This window comes from Trachypithecus francoisi, unplaced genomic scaffold (genome assembly GCF_009764315.1).
Source record: "Trachypithecus francoisi isolate TF-2019V2 unplaced genomic scaffold, Tfra_2.0 Lachesis_group5, whole genome shotgun sequence".
Classification (NCBI taxonomy): domain Eukaryota; kingdom Metazoa; phylum Chordata; class Mammalia; order Primates; family Cercopithecidae; genus Trachypithecus; species Trachypithecus francoisi.
In genome coordinates this window covers 8,180,229-8,195,326 of record NW_022681470.1, presented here as the reverse complement: position 1 = coordinate 8,195,326, position 15,098 = coordinate 8,180,229, and the positions used below count along the sequence as shown (strand labels likewise).

At 39.2% G+C, this 15,098-nt stretch overlaps 1 protein-coding gene across 2 annotated transcripts in view; it reads left to right on the top strand.

Annotated features, from left to right (window-relative positions):
- Positions 1-15,098, top strand: part of FMN2 (formin 2) — a 403,023-nt gene that overhangs the window by 197,688 nt on the left and 190,237 nt on the right. For both annotated transcript variants that reach the window (XM_033196220.1, XM_033196221.1), the window contains one exon: positions 12,426-12,487. In XM_033196220.1, the coding sequence (XP_033052111.1) occupies positions 12,426-12,487 (62 nt within the window). The remainder of the gene's footprint in view (positions 1-12,425; positions 12,488-15,098) is intronic.

The following is a 15,098-nucleotide window of genomic DNA, read 5'->3' as shown; positions in this document are numbered from 1 at the left end:
GAGCTACACTTTCCAGTTTCCCTCTCGTTCTGGGTGACCATAGGAAACTGATCCAGTCAGTGAGACGTAAGTGGAACTGTCCTAAAAATTTATGATCCATTGGCATTGAGCATTTCTTCTTGTTGCTTTCCTCTTTCCTCCTTTGTTTTGCCTGGAATGTGAGAGTGATGGCTGGTACAATAGCAGCAGTTGTTCCATCTGAGGAAAAGGAAAAGGCATATGAAGACCACTTAAAAATTTTGGGCCCTAACTTCTTTTAGCCCATGAATCAATGTCGACCTACCTTAGCTTTGTTCAAGTCCTATATACTCAGATATTCTTTTACTTACTGCTGAAAACAAGTTTTTAACTGATTCAAATGTGTTTAACACTTTGGCCATATTGTCATGTGGGTAATTGTCAGGATCTCATTCGTATTTCAAATAATCTTCATCACTATATTCTAACTAGATGCCCACATCACTCTCTAATGTGAGCCAATCTTTTAAGCTGGGGAGAGGATTGAGTTAGAAATCAGGAATGAATGACATCCCCCCCACCCCCCATCTAGACCTGTGTTTTTCATTTTGCTTCCTAATAAGCTTAAAGATATTGGAATTCTGTTTTTAGTTCTCTTTAATTCCACTAGAATACACATGATAGCCTCTATAAAAGCACTTTCCCTTCCCCAGATGTCCACTCTTGGAATTCTTCGTCCATCTACACAACTTTTCCTCAACTTTATATTGTTTTGTCTTTTAACACCTAAAGACAAACACAAACTTAGCTGGGTAAGAAGAGGGAAATATTTCTATTATTAGATGAGGGATTATAAAAGAAAGGCAGAAAAAGTTTCTAAGTTGTAATCTATCTTCTAGCTTCAGAGTCCCTGAAATTTTTAAGGACCTTTTCTGAGTCCTCAGAAATGTAAAAACTAACAGACAATGTAATGAGTGAGTTCTGTGAACATAAGGATCACCAGTGACACAGCTTCTGGCCGGGCTAGAGTATGAACCAAGTGCTTTATATCTGGCAGGCATATGGTCAGAGGAAGTACGTGATTCTATAGTTTTCGTTAATCTTAACTCACTGGGATCTACTCTCAGGAACTGGTCAACCTTTTCTTTCCTGTTATTTGGATGTTGGCCTTCCTGAATTTGTCTAAATTTCTTGGCTTTTTCTCTTCTTTCCCTTTTTGATCTACTTTTGGGAAATTCTCACATTTGTTTCCCAAATCTTCTATTGGGTTTTTCTGTTACCCTGTTTTTTGTTTGAAGAAACATTTTGTTTAATTAGGAGGGTGTTGCAAGAATTGCAGGCAATAGTCGGGAATGTCTGAGAATGGGGTGGTAGGGGTGGAGGTGGTGAGGTGAAGTCATGTTCTGGATGTGTTTGGAATGTGAAGCCCTCACGATTCATGATGTGTTGGATGTGGAAGGTGAGGGGAAGAGAGGAATTATTTACAGCTCCTCTGAACACCAAGCAGATGGAGGCTCCGTCACGTAAGACAGAAGAATATGTGTAGTGTGCTGCGTGTTAGACACCCAAGTGGTGATGCTGAGAAGGCTGTTGGTTCTGTAAGTGAGGAATTCAGGAAGGAGATCGGAAGCTGGAGATGAAAGTGCCAGAGTATTTCAAAGCCACCATGAGAGTGGGTGAGACCACCAAGGCGGTGACTATAGATAGAAAGGGTGGCAGTGGTCAGCCCCAGGACATTCCAAAAATGAGAGGTTAGGGAGAGAAAGAGCCAGCAGGGGAGACTGAGGAATGGGGAATATAACAAGAAGGAGGAAGGGGAAGAGAGCGTGGTATCCTGGAAGCTAGGATAAATGTTTAGCATGTGTATCAGAAGGAAGGAATTTATAACTGTCACATGCTGCCAAGGGTTGAGAAATGTGCATTTGGATTTCACAAGATCTAAAACACTGGTGACTCAGTAATCAGAGCAAAGACTTGATGAGTGGGATTAGGAAGTGATGGGCAGGGAAGAATGTGGGGACAATAAGTATTGATGACACTTTGTAGGAGTTGGAGGAGTTTTACTGCTTTATTTTTTTTCCAGTTTTTTCGTTTTGTTTTGTTTTTCCCCCTCTGGTTTCTAACATCCCTTGTAGAGGCTTCCCGTAGATGATTTGATCCTTGGCTGTCTGTTCTTGCTTAAGTTTAAAAGGTGATGAGAAGCGCTGAGTCCTCATGTTGGGCTCTTGGACTTTAAGTTCAGTGTAGCATTTTCGGTGTGTGTTTTTTGTCGGGCATTCACCAATGTCTTTATCTTTTGGTCTTTTTTCCTGGGATGGAGAGATTTCCTGGAGACTTCCCATTTCTGGCTTGGGGAGTAAAGGCCTGTCTGGAAGTGTTCTGGACCCTAAGTTGGGGGAAGAGGGCTGAATGGAGGTATGGAGACTTTTGTATTCAACATGCAGGACTCCACATGGTCCCCGTGTATTCAGCAAAGCAACCTATCCTACAATTGTGCTTGCTGTATCTTTGTCCAGAGATTTAGATTTAATTTCTCGAGAAAATCAACCTGATGAAGTTGGGAAGGACTTTTTCAGAATGAGCATGTAACTGACGGACTGGCGGCATTCACCCAGTGCTCCTTGTTTCTGGTATTCTTCACTTTACCCTCAGTTGGACAAGTACCTGCTGCCAGTTCCTTCACCTTCAGGGTTGGTGCTCAGTTTCCTCAATGAAAGTTATGGCTTTATCATTTTAAGGTCTACGAAATAAGTACAGCTGGCGTCCACATTTTGTTGCTGTCATCTCCTCTTCTTTCTTCCAGTCCTTATGGGTTTACTTTTTAAAATATGTTTTTACTATAGCTTTAGTGAAACTTCAGGAGAGAACAAAATCAAATGCATGTATTTACTGTGCCATCTTAATCAGAGATGCTTCCCAGCAATATATACTAATACATATCACAGTGCAAATCGGATGAAGCAATCTGAATGTCAGGTGATGCTTTTAAGATTTGGATCATCTATTTCGTAGTCATTCACTTTCAAACTCTGTCACTTTGAGCATCTTTTACATCTGACAAGGCCATTCTTTCTCTCGTTTGCACAAGCTCTACCTTGTGCTTTTATCGTGGTGTAATTGTTGTGTAGTTATTTGTCAATGTGTCTTTCTACTTCACTATACTGTGAGCTCTTCTAGATGGGGGAGTGTGTATAACTCCAGATTCCCAAAATGTTTTGTAGGACATTTACAAAAGCGATAACAAATATTGTCAGATACATTTCAATTACTTACCCCCAAAATGTAAAAGTTTCTATTTCACTGAAATGTACAGTGAGACAAAAATTAACTGCTTATATGTCTTCTTCTTCCTGATTTTAAAGTCTAAATGATATGCTCCCTGCAGTTCCTCGGAGAGATCTCTTACAAAATGTAGTTTCCTGGTAGCTAGAGTAAGATGACAAACCTGACTCTTTTAAATGAGAGGATGCTTCTGATCTCTGCTACATAAGATGAGTGTCTGCTCAAACAAAGATCTTGGCTTCTCAGCAGCTTGCAAAGCTAACTTCTTCAAAGCTTTTCCTGTGGCTTCTGCATTTTAAATAGGGTAAAGATGCTTTCTTCAAGCCCTTATACTCTTTCTTCCTCTGCCAGTGAAAAGAGGGCATGAACCGTACATGTGGGCTGATTTGTACTCATTTTGTGTTTAAGCTTCTGCTGACTCTACTTCTCTTTCCATATACTTTAACCCAAATTAGTGTTAATGGCTTCCCTCTGGTTAGTTGTTTAGTCTCCTCTGTTACTATCAGTAAAACTGAAACTGTCATTTTTCTTTTTGCTGAGAATGTTTTCAACCTGGTTCATCTGAAACCTCTCAATCTAAGATACTAATTTGGAGAGATATTTTTAAAAAATTTCTATTATAGGAATGTGATATGGGTCATAATCATAACCACAACAGCCGACATTTTCTGAGTGTTTGCTTTGTGCATGGCACTGCATTTTACTTTTCTTATTTAATCTCCTGCAAGAACCCTGTAGGGAAGGTGCTCTTCTTATTAGGTCCATTTTGCAGATGAAGAGCCCGAGACGCTCCGGGTTATACAGATAATAAATTGTATGGTCACCGTGCCCCACTGCCTTCCAGTGCCATCAGATGGCAATGTGACATGACATATTATTATCTTTGTGTTCTATATTTTTGAGTTATGATGTCAGCTAGAGTGAAGTTAGTTATTTATGAAAGGATAATCAGAGTGATCTCAAAGAATGGTCAGTGTGTCCAGTAAAATTAAAGGCAGAGTTGATTTTCAGGAATTGCTAACCTCAGCCTGTTTTAGCCTTTCTACATTCAAGGAAGATGTTTTTCCAAGTCTTTTGTGTACTGGATTCTTCTAGATATAGAAAGGATACAACAGTGAATGAAGCATGACAATATCATTGTGGAGGGAAGGGTCTGTCCATATGGTCTCACACATCTCTGTAGATATATGAGATCGTATCTCATATGATCTCTATTTATAGAAATGACGAGGGTTAGCTGATTTGATAGGTTATGCCTAAACCAGAAGCCAGCCTTCCTGACTAGTGCACTTTTTCTTTCCACTGAATCATGCTGCTTCGCCATGTCTTTTGTCAACCTAGAGCCTAATAAGAGAATAAAAACATTGGCATTAATAAAAGTAACCCGTGGCTCAAGCCTGTAATCCCAGCACTTTGGGAGGCCGAGACGGGCGGATCACGAGGTCAGGAGATCAAGACCACCCTGGCTAACACGGTGAAACCCCGTCTCTACTAAAAAAAAAAATACAGAAAACTAGCCGGGCGAGGTGGCGGGCGCCTGTAGTCCCAGCTACTCGGGAGGCTGAGGCAGGAGAATGGCGTAAACCCGGGAGGCGGAGCTTGCAGTGAGCTGAGATCCGGCCACTGCACTCCAGCCTGGGCGACAGAGCGAAACTCCGTCTCAACAAAAAATAAAAATAAAAAAAAAAAAATAAAAGTAACCCAAGGTAGAGACCCATAGAGCAGCACAAGTTGGAACTTGAAGTCCAAGGAACAGAGAGCCATGGGTTAGCAGTGTGTTGTGATGGGCAGCCCCTCAGATGGTCCCTGGAGATCCCCACCTTCTGAGACTCGTGGTCCTGCGATATTCCCCACCCCTTATATGTGGGCTAGACTCATGACTCACACTGAATAGAATAGAACAGAACAGGGGTGATGGGCTATCACTTCCAACATAAGGTTATAAAGAGAAGGAGGCTCTGTCTTGTATGCCCTTTCTGTCTCTAAGGGAAGCCAGCTACTGTGAGAGTTGCCCTATGGAGAAGTCCATCTGGCAAGAAACTGAGTCAGACTTCCAGCCAACCAGTAGTGAGATGCCGAGGCCCTCAGCCTGAGGAACTGAATCCTGCCAACAGCCTGTGAGTAAGGCTGGAAACAGATCTTCCTGCAGAGCCTTCAGATGAGACCGTAGCCCCCGCCAACACCATGATTGCAGTCTTATGGGAGACCTTGAGGCAAAGTTCCCTAGCTGAGCTGCACCTGGATTTGTGACCCACAGAAAGTATGAGATAATCCATTTGTGCTCTTTAAGCCCCTAAGCTTTGGTGTAACCTGCCATGCAGAAATGAATAACATACTTGGTAATAAACACTGTGAGATTTTCTAGTTTGGGGCATTTTTACCACCAGTTTAGCAGATCACACAGGAAAGATTAAAGTAGGTGACTGCAGTGGCTGGGATAAGTATTCATGGCTGATGAAAAGAAGGGGCCGTCATGTGCAGCCCTGAGAGACTGCTCCGGTCCTGTCTCATCCAACAGATCCCTGCTTTTAAAAAATATCAGTGTAAGGCAGGTACTAACACTGTTCCATAGCTTAAAGTGTTGCATTCAAGAAGAGTAATCCTATCATATTGAATTATACAAATAGGTTGGGCACCGTGGCTCATGCCTGTAATCTCAGCACTTTGGAAGCCTGAGGTGCAAGGATCACTTGAGGCCAGGACTTCAAGGCCAGCCTGGGCAACATAGCAAGACCTTTGTCTCTACAAAAAAATTAAAACATAGAAATATTATCTGGGCATGGTAGCATGTGCCTATTGTCTCAACCACATGGAGAAGCTGAGGTGAGAAGATTGCTTGAACCCAGGAGTCTGAGACTGCAGTGAGCCATGATCATACCACTGCACCCTAGCCTGAGTGACAGAGTGAGAGTCTGTCACTCTGTCTGTCTCTTTAAAAAAAAGGGATTACACAAATAAAGAGAACTACTTAATCTGGCTACTCAAAATATGTGAAAGATCAACACGTTTGTCTAATAATGTTTCGTTGAAGTGCTTTGTTTTAAATGAGTTCCTTTTAAGGCACACTCTTAAAATATGTCCTTTCCCTTCTGTGCAGTTCTTTCAAAGTATAGAGACAGGATTCGTTTTATCATGTAAACATTCATACAGATAGATTACTTTGCTCTCTAGCCTGTGGGTAATTCAACATTTGTAGTAAGTTAAAGAAGCATGTACCACATTTCTGGTGCTGACAAAGGCAGCCATGGAGGAGAACACGTTAATAGCAAAGACCAAGTGTCCAAGAGTAGACACCTGCCTGCGCACAGCCAAGAGTGGGACTGTTTCTTATGTTGCGTCTATAATGCTTTGTTGTTTTGAATTGCTTTTTCTTTTCTTTTTTTTTAATGTAATGCAGTCATCAATCAAAACCTTAAACTCGAAAGAAAACAGATTCCTTTTTCTGTTTGTACATTTTGAGACATTTTAAATATCTTAGGTGAAATTGACTATTTGACTTCCAAAATAGCCCATTTCATTTTTCATTTTTTAACAGCATGGTTTAACAACAATGATGTTGGATCTTAGCGAGTTCATACAGGTGGAGTTCATGACTAGAAGAGCTATTGTGATCTTAACTTTTAACTATTGGATGAAAATGTTTAGTCCAGAACCTAGTTTTAATCTAGCACCTAGTTTTAATCTAATTTCTGAACCAATGTGCTTACAGGTAATATACACCTTAAAATTAATCACACCCATTAATCCAAGGCTTTCTGAATTATCTTTCTAGTATATAATTACTTATTTTCTCCACATGATAAGCACATGCTAGAAACAAAAGTTATCCCACTTGATAAAGTCTCAGAGAAGTTTAGTGTCTTGATCAAAGACACACAGCCAATTGGTATGAAAGCCTGAAAGATTACTATGTTCTTCTACTCTCTATCTAGACATTGGCATTTGATAAAATCGTAGACAAGAATTGCTATCTATTTTGGTCTGGAGTGATGTCTGTTTGTTTGTTTGTTTGTTGAGACAGAGTCTGGCTCTGTCACCCAGGCTGGAATACAGAAGCACTCTCTTGGCTCACTGCACCCTCCACCTCCCATGTTCAAGTGATTATCCTGCCTTAGCCTCCCCAAGTAGCTGGGACTAGAGGCACACACCACCATGCCTGGCTAATTTTTGTATTGTTAGTAGAGACAGAGTTTCACCATGTTGGCCAGGCTGGTCTTTCCTGACCTCAGGTGATCCAGCTGCCTTGGCCTTCCAGAGTGCTGGGATTACAGGCGTGAGCCACTACGTCCAGCTGGAGTGATTAGTAACACGTGGTGGTTTGTAGGTTGTTTAAAGGAAGTGGTAAATATGTCCATTGTTTTAATCCTGGAAAGTTAGCATATTTGACAAATAAGTGAATAATCTTTTAATGTACAAAAAGGGTCAGTGGTTCCTCTCAACACCTTTCTCCTTGAATCCACTCACATACAAACAGAACAGATGCTTCCTGGTTAAATGTATTTATATTATTTATATAATTATATACCTAATCTACATTAGGTATATCTTCCAATGCTATCCCTCCCCCCTCCCCCTACCCCACAACAGGCCCCGGTGTGTGATGTCCCCCTTCCTGTGTCCAAGTGATCTCATTGTTCAATTCCACCTATGAGTGAGAACATAAGGTGTTTGGTTTTCTGTTCTTGCAATAGTTTGCTGAGAATGATGGTTTCCAGCTTCTTCCATGTCCCTGCAAAGGGCATGAACTCATCCTTTTTCATGGCTGCATAATATTCCCTGGTGTATATGTGCCACATTTTCTTAATCCAGTCTGTCATTGATGGACATTTGGGTTGGTTTCAAGTCTTTGCTATTGTGAATAGTACCGCAATAAACATACGTGTCCATGTGTCTTTATAGCAGCATGATTTATAATCCTTTGGTTATATACCTAGTAATGGGATGTCTGGGTCAAATGGTATTTCTGGTTCTAGATCCTTGAGGAATCGCCACACTGTCTTCCACAATGGTTGAACTAGTTTACAGTCTCACCAACAGTGTAAAACTGTTCCTATTTCTCTACATCCTCTCCAGCACCTGTTGTTTCCTGACTTTGTAATGATCGCCATTCTAACTGGTGTGAGATGGTATCTCCTTGTGGTTTTGATTTGCATTTCTCTGATGGCGAGTGATGATGAGCATTTTTTCAAGTGTCTGTTGGCTGCAGTATTTATATATATTTTTAAGAAAGTGATTAAAACTGCATTGTAGACCTGCAGGGGTTGGGTGGGTGTGGGGATTGTAATGAGTCCCGGACAAGGATAGGTGTTACTCTTAAAGCAGCAAAGAGGAAATAAGTGTGAGATACCTGACCTCTAATCTGAAGTATAATCACATTAATGCCTTGCTGAATATTAGAGGATAAAGTAATCTGAACTCAACATTTATCACTGAATTTTCTTTTAAATTTTGGATTTATCTGAAATCTAGTCTTCTGTTTAATCATTTAAATGCTAATAAATAAGGCAGAGTATAATGAAGAAGCCCCAGTAGTTCTATACCAGGCTCTCTTGTTTTATTCCAATGGTTTATCATTCAGGTAAAGGTTCCATCCCTCCGTAGATACAGTTGGAATGGTTTTTTTGTTTGTTTTTTTGGTTTGTTTTTTGTTTGTTTGTTTGTTTTTAGATACACGAGGAAGCTAAAACACAAATAGAAAAAAAGTCAACACAAGCACATGTATGTTTATTGCGGCACTATTCACAATAGCAAAGACTTGGAACCAGCCCAAATGTCCATCAGTGACAGACTGGATTAAGAAAATGTGGCACATATACACCATGGAATACTATGCAGCCATAAAAAAGGATGAGTTCGTGTCCTTTGCAGGGACATGGAAGAAGCTGGAAACCATTATTCTCAGCAAGATTTTCTTGGGCTTGATAACAAGGCTTACTTGAGTAGGAAAGATGTTCTAATAGTTGAATTTATGTGAAAAGTTGACATGCGGAAGTAACATGAAGCCACTACATGTCAGACCCTTTTACTCGTTATTGCCTCTGAGCCCCATGAAAACCCCAAACCAAAACTTGGCTAATATTTTCCATTATTTCCTTGCCCCTGCCCCATAAAGGAACTAAAACTTTAAAAAGTAACTTACTTGAAGTAATGCAACAGCAAATAAAAATTTAAATTTCAATTTAGTTTAGTTTGATTCCATGTTCTATGTTTGTTCCACATCAGAGAACTGTATCTTGTAAAAATAATATTCCCTAGCTGGGCGCGGTGGCGGGCGCCTGTAGTCCCAGCTACTCAGGGGGCTGAGGCAGGAGAATGGCGTGAACCCAGGAGGCGGAGCTTGTAGTGAGCCGAGATCGCGCCACTGCACTCCAGCCTGGGTGGCAGAGCCACACTCCATCTCAAAAAAAAAAAAAAAAGATAATAATAATAATAATAAATATTCCCTTTGGAGGAACTATCACCTTGACATAATTTCAATACCCAGCTCCAGGTTCTTTCCTCCCAAACAAGCCTGAAATTTTGGACTTGGAACCAAGAAATTTCTGAGAAGTGTTTTCTTTGAATCTTGTTGCCACGTAAATAAATAAATACATAAATAAGTAAATAGGTAAGTACATAAGTAAATAAGCAAAAAAATAAAAATAAAAAATGCATTCAGTCATTTTTAGCATGATCTAGAACTCTGATCGTGGTATTCTCTGTGCATTACCAGTTGTCTGCAGACTTTCAAGGCTGGGCTATTCAGCACATTCCCACCCAAATAGCTCCAACTTCAAACCGTTATTACCCAAGTAACTGTTAATCCTTCTTGTAAACTAGTGTAATCCCTGATGTATAGGAAACACCTTACATTTGTTGAATACATTTGGGAATGCTTATCTTATTTCCTTGATTTTAGAATTTCATCCATTGAAAATGTACCATTGGCCAAATCACAGATTTTAAGGAAGGGAGCATTGGAAGACACGACTAAACATCTACTAACATAGACATTTTGATCTCAGTCCTGATTTCTGAAATGTTAACATGTGCTGTTTAAATTGAGGAGGAAGTATGGCACTTCGATAATTTTAATCTTTCCCAAATTACTTCTTTTACCTTTATTTCCTATCTAGAATTTCTATCACTGCATCCATTCGTCTGTCAGTATGTAATCTTTCTTTCTTTTTGGCTACAGAAGCATGATTAGATTTTGCCCTGAAAACTGCTCATTCCCATTTGAATTGTGTTAACTTCTCTCATGCCAACTAGGGGGAAATTATGTGGCAAAACAGTAACAGTGTTGCTTTCCAGTGAGATTTTCTGTGGATGAGTAAAAAAATGAGATTTCATGACTTAGGACCCTTTGAGAACTTTTTTAGGAGCATATAACATGTATTAAGATATTCATTATTAAGAATGTTCTTTTGATTTCATGTATATGACATTGCATGAGATGCCTTTCTTAATATTCTTTCAATCTCATGTATATGACATTGCATGAGATAGAAAGATGAGAAACCTCATGATATTCACAAGTAAAGTTTTTTGTGGGGAAAACTTGTGGGAATAATAGTATGGTTTAAAATGATGGATAAAGTCAAAGGACAATTGTGTAGTTTATGAGCTTTGAATTGATCATGAACAATTTTATTGTGTTTCTTTGCCTTGTTCTGGGGACGAAATCTGACACCAAGTTGACCCCTCGCATTTCCTTTATAGTTTTCTTATCATGTAGAGAATTACTGGATTATTAGCTAGCTAATGAATTCCAAAATCAGAAACCTTTGGATTCACTGCAAGATTTTCTTGAAGAGCTAGACTCTGCACAAATTGAAAGAAGATAATTCCATACATAAATTTACTGTTTTTACTCGGGTTTTATGCATTTCGTTACATATTATCACAGCAAAATTATTAGATAATCCCTTTTAATTAATTTTTGAAATATGGTCAAAGGTAGTTGGACTTTGCCTTTACTACTTTGAAACATTAAAGTTCATGATGTGTTTGCCTTATATGATCTAAAGAATAAGATTTGTCAGAGACTCTTAGATATGTATTTCAGATCTAATTTTTTTTTTGAAATTGAGATAGTGGATTATTATTAGGGTGGAAGTACCATATTCTACTTGGTACAATATTTTTTTGGTGAATCTGGGCTCTGTTCCCAGCTCCAAATCCAAATGCTAAATTACCTAATTTAGTTTTCTCATCCATCCTATACTTCCATTTCCCACTTGTCTTTTTAAATTCTTCCTTGGGGTTTTGCCAGAGTCAACTAGAAAATGTCTCATGTGAAACTTTGAGAGAAGAGACATTGTAAAATGCCTCTGTTATCGAAATAAATATATCCAGTTTGTGATTATTCACTTGGTGATTTTTGTCCCGGAAATTTTTAACTCCCCAAGAGCTTCACTGGCTACTTGGCACAAATTCTATCAAGGCAAATTCACCTTGTTTCTACCAAATATTCATATAGAAAATGCAGAATGATTTGTATTAACCTATGCCTAAACCAAATAATAAAGCATACCTACTCCAAAAGACAGTACGAATTTCCCCAGGCAACAAATGCATAAAGAAAATATTGTTGTTTTGTCTATGATCTATCCTGCTTCTTCCTTGTGTAACTATGGGTAGTATATATTTTAAGGATGGATTTTTAAGGTAGGATCTGTGCTAATATCACTACCAATATAAGAGAGTCATCCTTTGATTATAATATTTTGAGGAATTATAACAGGAAATGCACCCATCATTTTTATACTAAGTCTATCCGTTTAATGATTAGATTTCACCTTTGTCAAATGTTCTAGATAAACTGGCAAATGTAAACGTATATTGGTATAAAACTGGGATGTAGCGCTCACCGGAGTGATTTGCTTACTTTGCTGGTATGAAGCAGATTTTTCAAATTCATTCAGCTGGGCTCTGAAAAACAGACCTCACAGTTTCTCTCTGACCTTTGCCTGGGCCATTTTCATGGGATTTAGTATTTGTGGAGCAAGTGAAAGCTTTAACACTTGACACCTGGCCCAGTGGAATTCCTGCTGCAGGCTTTGCAGTGGGGACAAGGGGAAACATTGAAGTTAAAGCCCCTACTTCCTCTGGCTGCTGGCCCATGAGCCTGCTGCCTGAGATGGTCAAACATCTTTGCACAGGTGGCTTATGGCAATTTATATTCTTCTTTTTTTTTCCCACAGCTGTTGTGAACTTGGATAATTCTGTGGTTGACCTGGAGACCCTTCAAGCTCTCTATGAGAATGTGAGTAATAGAAGGAATTTTATGTGTGAGTATATAATATGTACACAGTACATATCTATGTGCCTCTGTAGGCTCTTTGCTTTAAGGTCCTCTAAAGAAATTTGATCTGCGTGTAGTGAATTTGCCTAAGTAGACGTTTGTTGCAATACTTTCTAGGAACATATCAAACAAATGTGTGGTTTGAAAAATTGTGAATAAAATCATGTTGCCTATAAGGTAATTCATGATTTTTTAAAATTTAAATAATAATCAATACTGATGTGGGGGCTAATTTGAGCCAAGCATTGTTCTGTGCATTACACACACACACACACAGATACACACACTCATACACACTTAATATTTTAAAATATTTAATTGAAAAAGATTGAATACATTCCAGGTGTATGTGTTGAATATATTCTTGCTGATTTGATATACACATTGATTACCACAATCAGATTAACACATCCATCACCATCCATGCTTATGTATAAGATGTCTACAAGTTACTCATCTTATAACTGAAAGTTTGTACCTTTTGACCAATATCTCCCTATTTTCCCTACCTCCCCGCCTGGGCAACCACCATTATGCTCTCTGTTTCTATGAGTTCAAGTTTTTTAGATTCCTTATTTGTCTTTCTGTGTCTAGCTTATTTCACTTAGCGTAATGCCCTCCAGGTTCATCCATGATGTTGCCAGTGGCAGGATTGCTTTCTTTTTTATGGCTGAATAATATTCCACTGTGTATATGTACCACATTTTCTTTATCCATTCATCTGTTGGTGGACACTTTGATTGGTTTTATATATCTTGTCTCTTATGAGTAGTGCTGCAGTGAACATGAAAGTACAGATATCTCTTCAACATACTTTTCATTTCCTTTGGATGGATATCCAGAAGTAGAGTTGCTGGATCATATGGTAGTTCTGTCTTTAATAGTTTGAGCAACACCTACACTGCTTTAGATAATGGCTGTACCAATTTACATTCCTACCAACAGTGTTCCAGGGCTCCCTTTTCTCCTCATTGTCACCAACACCTGCTATCTCTCTCCTAGTAGCCATGCCAGCAGATGTGAAGTCATAGCTCGCTGTGGTTTTGGTTTGCATTTCTCTGATGAACGGTGATCAAATGCTATTATGATCACCCCTGTTTTACATGAGGAAAGTTGGAGTGGTTAGATGACTTACTTAGGGGCACATAGCTAGTGATGTAGTGTAGCTGGGATTTAGTTCATTTTGCCTCTGTTTCTCTGTACTGCTACGGTTTATTTCACTAAGTGGCAGGACATTTAGCTTTTCTTTTATGTAGTACTTTTCATTTTTTACAAAGGTGGTAGAAAAAGGGAGTAAGGTATTGGAGGAGAATAACCATAGCACAATATATTTAGTGCCATTGGGAAGTGCGATATGAGATGTCTTTAGCTGGAACGTGGTATTAAATAATATTGATTCAAGTCGTAATAAAGCAGGTTGTTTTCAGTGCTTTTGATTATATGTAGGGTAAAGTCTCAGTATGGTCCCATTTTGGGTCTAAAATCTTTGAGTGCTTTTTTTTTTATTTTTTAAACTTTATTTCTGTTCTTGCCTTTGATCTGCCTGGTATTTAAACCTCTGTTCTTTGGGGCATGGCCTTAGTTGGTCCTTGACTTTTCTGTCTCAAGTCAAATAATTCTTGGCTCTAGGGAGACCCATGTGGTGGGCAGAATGCAGACTCTGTTCCTAGATTACTCCCTTGAGGACTGTGTGTTCAACCTGCTCATCCACTCTTGAGTTTGGTTCTTTTTAAACATATGTTATATGGTGCTCTCACCTGTGAGACTGAGACCGATGTAAGACAAAATATTTCTCATGGTGCATTGCACAGAATCTGTGGGCTGAGTGTAGAATTGGTACCCATTAAGCATGGTGAACATAAGCATTCTGTGAAACTGAGTCATAAACAAAGATTGAGAGGGAAGGTTTGAGTGATTTATTATATAGTTGTCACTATGCAAAGGGAAAACTGGAAAAAGTAAATCTAGTATATTTATGTTCCAGGAAATTGGTATTTAAAATATAACCATTGGGAGGTACAGAGAGTTTTCATTTCTCTTGAACCTTTCATACTAACCCTCTTCCAACCAGGAGAGCTGTATGGAAGAAATGAGGAAATACTAGAGGAAAGTAATTTCTTCAGCAGGTCATAATGATTTAAGATGTTGGTGTGTGTGTATCTATCTTGCACATATATATTACATATATACATTTGGTGTATTCATGGTATGTGTGTGTATCTATATGTATGTATGTGTATCTAGGAATGTATGTGTTATTTAAACTTGATGTATTCATGTGTAGAAATGTATCTAGAAAATTGAAGACAACTATATGAGGGATGTTTATTTTATGCTGATTTATAATATTTTATTTGGGCCGGGTGCGGTGGCTCATGCCTGTAATCCCAGCACTTTGGGAGGCCAAGGCAGGTGGATCACGAGGTCAGGAGTCCAAGACCTGCCTGGCCAACATGGTGACACCCCATCTCTACTGAAAATACAAACATAAGCCAGGCATGGTGGCCTGGGCGCCTGTAATCCCAGCTACTCGGGAGGCTAAGGCAGGAGAATTGCTTGAATCTGGGAGGCA